Genomic DNA, 7,006 nt, shown 5'->3' with positions numbered 1-7,006 from the left:
TAAAAGCAAGAATTGCTTAATAATGATTAAAAAGGTGAAGGAACATCATTAAAAAAGGTGGAAATAATTCCAGCTAACGGCTATAAATTACAATTTGAACATATATATAAATAATGGCATCCCACATGTAATCATGATAGTAGATGTAAAATACAAGTAAACATTTTTTTTTAAATGTTCCTTGTTGGTGTAACACATGATGTTATAGTTTATAGACGATAATTATAAAAGGCGGTTATTGAATGCTTACAAGGTTCTCATATCCAAGATTTTCTGACCATTATCTTGATTGATGGCTTGGGCCAAAGCATGTCTGCGGTCAAGTATAGGGTCATTCTTAAATACCGTTTGATGGTCCCAATGTACCCAGAAGACGAAACATGTCCGATCTGCCGTAAGGCTTGCCTGAATAAATTCGGAGAGCATGTTGTTCATTGCAAGGAGATGCCTGGGTGCAAATACCGACATGATTGAGTTCAGGACGTTCTTTGGGACATCTTAAGGCGAGCTGGGATATCAGCTAAAAAGGAAGCCCCCGTAAACTTCCTTACAGTCCCCACGGAAGGGAGATCCACTCTACGACCGGTAAATTTGCTCGTCTTTGGTTATGCCGGGGGAAAACACGCTTGTGTTGACCTCACAGGGGTATCTCCCTTAGCTGGTTTGAGGGATAATGGGTTTGTAGCTGGGCAAGCAATGAAAAGGGCTGAAACGAAGAAGGTGGAGAAACATGCTAAAGCCTGCGAAGAGAACCAACATGTTTTTGTCCCTCTGGCTTTTGATACCTTTGGCTCCTTGGAACCGGAAGCTATCCGTTTCCTAACCAGGATCCAACGGGTTATGCATAGCAATGTGTCGACTCCAAAGGGGCAGGGGTATGTCTTTAGCAGGTTAGGGTTTGCAATTCAGAAAGGGTTGGCAGCGCAGCTTGTTGCCCGCCTACCTGCTATGTTGATGTAATATTTGTGTTTCTATATAATTTAACAAGTTGTTCTTGTTTATATATATATATATATATATAAAAGTTGGTACCTTATCTCACTTGTTAACATGATATTAGTTAAGTGTAATGTTTAAATGAAACGAGCCAAGACAGCTTTATCTTGGGCTCAGGTTCGTAGTTAAATGAACCAGTTTTGCTCGGCTCGGGGTTGTTTATAAACAAGCCAATTTCGAACTAACAATGAGCGTTTTAAACAACCCTGATATTAACGACAACTTGTGAGTTTATATAAAAAAAAATTCTCTAAGAAGCTATTATTGTCACGTATAGAACTTCATATAAATTAATAAATAAACAAATAAATAAATAAATAAAAGCTAAACTAAGAGTCACTAAATCATTAAGATCCAAAAACTATTTTATGCTCTTTGATTATATCTTAATGGGAAACTACATATGAGATAAGTATCTTCATTTTACTATATGAATCACAACACGTCATTTCTTTCTTGTCTGCTACATGATTTTGAAATTTGTATAATTAATTTATGAGGAAAACAAAACGAGAAAGACAATCGAGGAAGTTGGCCAAGAGAAATTATATATAGGGCACTTGTCCTCTAATTTTACTTTGTTCGTCTAACTTTTTATTAAATACTATTGTATTACTATTTTATCCTATCCTAAACCTCGAATGTTAAAGTTGATTGATTTTCATGAGTACTATCACTAAAAATGCTGAATCTGTTCATTGCAGATTATGGTTTTCCTTTTCAAGAATTTTCTTTAATGATGGGAATTCTATGTTTAACACTTCAATATTTTTTTAATACTATCATTTTAATAACTGCGTGAATAAATAGCATATTAAACCGAATATCATGCTTGAACCTTGTTTGTTACAAAGGCTGAATATTTAATGAAAATCTATAAACTTAGTGATCCTCAAATGGTATCATTACTTTACAAGCTTTAGAAACATGTGTATTACACGAGATAAGTTAATGTATAATTATAATGAATAACTTAATAAAAATAAAAAATTGATAATTAAGTCTATTTATATTATTTAATTTTTAAGACTTATTAAACATTGAATATTTATAAAAATAATAAAAATAAAAAAAAATATTCTAGTTTTCTTAGATGCTCAAAAATTGAATGCTAGTGTACTCTTAAAACATAGGTTGATAAAATTTGATAATGAAAAGTAATCTTAGAATGTCATGTATTCAGAATTATTTTTTTTTATTAGTATAGCTAGATAGCTTTAAAACTTCTTTTAACTCATCTAACTTTATACTTACAAAAATTTAAACCCACAACATTTTTATATACAAAGCAAACACCACAACTCTATACCACTAGGTACTAAGTAAATTTTTATTATATTTTATTAAAATCTAAAATATTGTGTTTACATCGATATAGAATAAAAACTGGCAACAAGCTACGCCGCTAGCATTAAATACTTGATTGGCTTAATGTTGAATTAAACTTAAATAAGAATAGTTCTAGAAATAGTAATCTATTTCGACAATTAAAAGAGTAGGAAAGTAAGTTTTACAACGTAACTAGAATAAAAGAATTAACTAAACTACTGAAGATGTTGGACACAATTTCTTTAAAGATTTTATTTGTTTTTGAGTCTCGACCGATATCTATAGGTAATTGTGAGTTACCATCCTAGATATAACACTAAATGGATACGTAAAAGGAATCGCAATGAAGTGAATAGCCATCCAACCATCTATAGTCCATCCATATACACTACATAAAAGGTTCCAATAATATGTTTTCAAATTTGTTAATAGCAGTTTACATGTGTGTATCAACACATGGACTCGTATCTTCTGTAACTTATTTGATTGTCAGGGCTTACGTTTGAAGTGTGCAATTATGAACCCAAGATATTAGTGTACAACGAAGATATCATTCATCAAATGCATAAACTTTCCTTAGATTTGAAAGTGCCTTCATTGAACATTAGAGCATCAAACTCAATGCCAACTATATGAACAAACAATTGTACCAACTAGCATACGTGTAATAGCTGTCTTTCATTCCCATCCCCTCTCACACTCTGTGGTAACACCAAAGCCACACAATCCTATAAACCTAATGGACAAAGTTGTCATTTACAGAAATTACAGTATATGCGTCGACTTAAAGCTAGAACCACAAAGAGTGATTTTGTCATGTTTGCTTATCGATAACCCTAGGGTTTTCTAAATAGTCTTGAATAACTTGGAGGGTATTTTTGTAAATTGTATAATCTTATTTTTAACAAAACTTGAAAGCTTATGGCCCCTACCAAGCTTCATGACACCCACGTTCAGCTGCATCCCCACAACTAAAGTAATTATACACACAGCAAGCAACCAACATGATTAAAACAGCAAAAAGAAGAAGCAGAAAGCAATATAAAATATTTATTATATTATTTTCATATAATTTTAATTATGTTATTTAATGTCAGTCAGTAATAACGGATTTAGTATAGTATTATGTATAAAACTCTTTCAGAGTTTTAATTCTCTTTGTTGTCAATGAAACCGTGACATTTTTTTTATCAATGTCATTAAAAGTTTGAGAAATTGTTTTTGTCACGACATTGTATTACGGTGTTCCATATATTATTAACATAATAATGATTTTAAACACTTTAACAAAAACAGTATACATTATTCATTTAGTAATTACTTTCACCAATAATAAAAACGAAAAAGACATCGTAGGCCCCAACAAGCCTATTATTAATAATACTCTTACACCTTTCTTGCTTTGTCCCTTTAATTCGTCTTCTTCTCCCCTTCATTCTTCACTACCTGGTTACAGCTTACATAGGAGGGTTGGACTCAACACTAAGGGTAAAATGGTCAGAAATGGCACCAAAATGCCAAGTTTTTGCCTAGCTAAAATCCGGCCACATGTTCGAGTCCGGTCACCAACTATACAATTGAAAGAGTGTGTTGATAGTTCTAGTAAAATTGATGATCATAAATCCAAACCTTGTGACGGGTTTGCCAATGAGAAAGAGTCTAAATCCGAAGGTGTAGCTGAAGTCGAGTCACCCGTTAAGGTTGTTGCTAGGAAGGTGATGATCGTCGTTGATCCAAGTGTCGAAGCGAAAAACGCTTTGCAATGGGCCTTATCGCATACGGTTCAGAGCCATGATATTCTAGTTCTTCTCTATGTCAAGAAGATTACTTCTAAACAAGGTATTATTTTGTTAACATTTGGTCATTTGTGATGCTATTTATTTTTTCTTTTTACTTAATTCTTTTAGTACATGGCTAACTCATGCATCCACTAATACGCATTCTCTACACTCTTTGATACTGCTAGCATACAATCTCTTTGATGGGTATGATGCTAATTAGTTAGCATCACGAGTTATTTGTTAACCTAACAAATAATCACACCAAAAGGTTTGTAGCCTATTAGTATCAAGGGGCTACACATTGATCTCTCTACTTCTAAATCAACGCATTTGTCCCACCATGGAACTATAACTCTCAATCATTAGTGGAGAGACAATTTTTTATACTCCTTGACACACTATACAAACATTTTGATGCTTGTGATGCTATAAAGCTAGCATCCCAAGTGAGTTATTACTTATTTGTTTACTTAGTAAATAACCAGACACCAAAGGACTTCTAGTTTAATTGTATCAAAGAGACATCCTTTTTTAAGAGGTTGGGATTCCATGCTTTTTAGTAAACAATGAAGTAAATTCAGAAATAGGTTTAATAGATGTACGAGTTAGTGGCATAATAGAAACGGACATATGATAATTGCCTATGGAACAATATTATGATGAACCATGGGCCTAGTAGGTGAGGCCTTATTGCCATTTATGATTCTCAACCTTTCTTTATCTATCCACATTTGCGTTTCTTATTTATTTTTATTTTTATTTTAAGTTTTAAGTTAGTGCTATTAAATCAACCATAGTTTTCTTTATTTCTACTCAACTTGTTTTCTTCTATGTCAAATCGTTAAATAATTGGGTTTGGTTTCTCATATATTTTGTTGCTATAAGATATTATTTTTAATTTATATCAGGTTTCTAAATTGTATGTAAAATTACTTTTTAGTATGTGTATCTGTGTACTTATTCGCAAAGACATTTCACGTATGCAAAGTTATTTCGAGTACACAAAGTTGAGTAGCATATATGCAATCTTTTAATATATATATCTATTTTTTAGATTCTCCATCCTACACTCTATCTTTGGTTTGTACGTCCCCAAGGGATAATATGATGGTAAGATGTCTTCTCTCTATTAATGTGGTAGAGAGCTTAAATTTTTTAAAATGCAATACATGTGGTTAATAGGAGTATATAAGTATTATAAATTCATAAAAGCAAATCTATGTAATCTAAAACTCTTGAACTCCGAATAGAAGTGATACGCAAGTAAACTTAAGTAACCTTAAAGCTATGATACGGATACACAAAAGTAAACTAAGAGTATAATGGGGCATATCTGAGTCCAAATATATTTAGCTTGAAAAGAAAGTGAGAAACATCCTTGGTCACATATGACCATAAGAGTATAAGAGAGGGAAGGCATCCTTCAAGTGATGAGGTGACTTCCTTCGTTAGATTACGCATTCCAGATGATCTATCTAACTTATAATATTATTGTTCAATACTTCAATAAATAATAACAAAATAACCTATGGGACATGCATATTATATTTTGTAGCGTGAAAAAAAAAAAGAAAAGAAAAGAAAAGAAAAGTGAGATTACTGTATATGCCTGTGACATCACTTTAATTTGCTTATTGTATTTGTAATAGGAAATGACTTAAATAAAGAGAAAGCTACAAAAGTTCCTGGCTTTATATGTGCTATGAGAAACACAAGTCAAATAAAACACCCGAATGTGAGTATTGTTCCCTAAGCTTCTTGTTTCTCATTTCTTAATCTATAAAAGAAAGTTATATAGTGTTATATATTTTACTTTCATTATTCTATATTATAGCTACAAGTTGAGATATCGATGGTAGAAGGAAAAGACAAGGGTACAACCATTGTAGAGGAAGCAAAAAAGCAAGAAGTGACGATGTTGGTCCTAGGGCAAAAAAAGCAACCTATCACATGGCGGCTATTGTTGACATGGGCAGGTAAAACATTGGGTGGATATGGTGGCGGAGTGGTGGATTATTGTGTTCAAAATGCCACATGTATGGCGGTGGCCGTAAGGAAGAAGAGCAAACGAGTAGGTGGATATCTAATTACAACCAAACGTCAAAAGGATTTTTGGCTTTTGGCTTGATTTGAACTGTAAAACTTATTTAATAAGTGTTCCTATATTGTTTTGTCTTTCTATATCTATAAGTAAATATGATGTGTATATTTTTAAGTAAGAAGTCGGATGAGATTTATGGCCTTTCTAATTGTGAAATGATAAAAAGCTTTCTCAAATAGCTTCCTAATACGATAATACGTACACATCTACATGTGCCCATGTGTTGTCTCTTCATTTAGTACATGTGTGAATGAGGTACATCTAGAGAGGTAAATTACTAACACAATACGGATATATTTGAGTTAAGTATAAATGGGTTTGAATGAGTTTATTCTATGTTTGGGATTGAGTTTGGCTTATTGGCTTTTTTAAAATGTTAAGTTAAAAGATGTTTGACAATCACAAAAATTCTTTTTATTTTAGCTTTTTAAAAGGGTTAAAAATTATTTTTCTAAAAGCCTCAAATCTTAACTTTTTAAAATGATTTAAAAAAAAGCCAATAAGACAATAAGAATCTTTCAAACTAAGCATAACATCATGAAAACATAACTCATCCTACAAAAAATAGTCACGTGATCACGCTATCTAAGGGTTAGTTTAGGATTGTTCACGAGCCGAGCCGAACCGAGCGAAGGCTTGCTCGTTGCTTGGCTCGTTTAAAACCGAACCAAACGACTGAAATTCGAATCGAGCGAAAATCGAAACGAGCCAAAATCGAATCAAGCATTTTTTGATCGAACATCGAGCGATTTTGAACATTATTTATTTCTCTTTTACTTTAAAATTTTCAATAACAAAA

General features: G+C 32.4%; 1 protein-coding gene across 1 annotated transcript; it reads left to right on the top strand.

Moving 5' to 3' along the window:
* The first annotated feature begins 3,750 nt into the window (after positions 1 to 3,750).
* On the top strand, positions 3,751 to 6,468 carry LOC143577354 (uncharacterized). The gene is made up of 3 exons (XM_077061204.1): positions 3,751 to 4,164; positions 5,756 to 5,841; positions 5,941 to 6,468. The coding sequence occupies exons 1-3, from the start codon at positions 3,819 to 3,821 to the stop codon at positions 6,232 to 6,234; spliced, it is 726 nt and encodes a 241-aa protein (XP_076917319.1). The 5' UTR covers positions 3,751 to 3,818; the 3' UTR covers positions 6,235 to 6,468.
* Positions 6,469 to 7,006: the final 538 nt, after the last annotated feature.

This window comes from Bidens hawaiensis, unplaced genomic scaffold (genome assembly GCF_021521415.1).
Source record: "Bidens hawaiensis isolate Kalapana, Puna unplaced genomic scaffold, B.hawaiensis_p1.1 tig00028525_1, whole genome shotgun sequence".
NCBI classification, from domain to species: Eukaryota; Viridiplantae; Streptophyta; class Magnoliopsida; order Asterales; family Asteraceae; genus Bidens; species Bidens hawaiensis.
The sequence above is the reverse complement of the archived record's forward strand: the minus strand, read 5'-3'. Positions and strand labels throughout refer to the sequence as shown.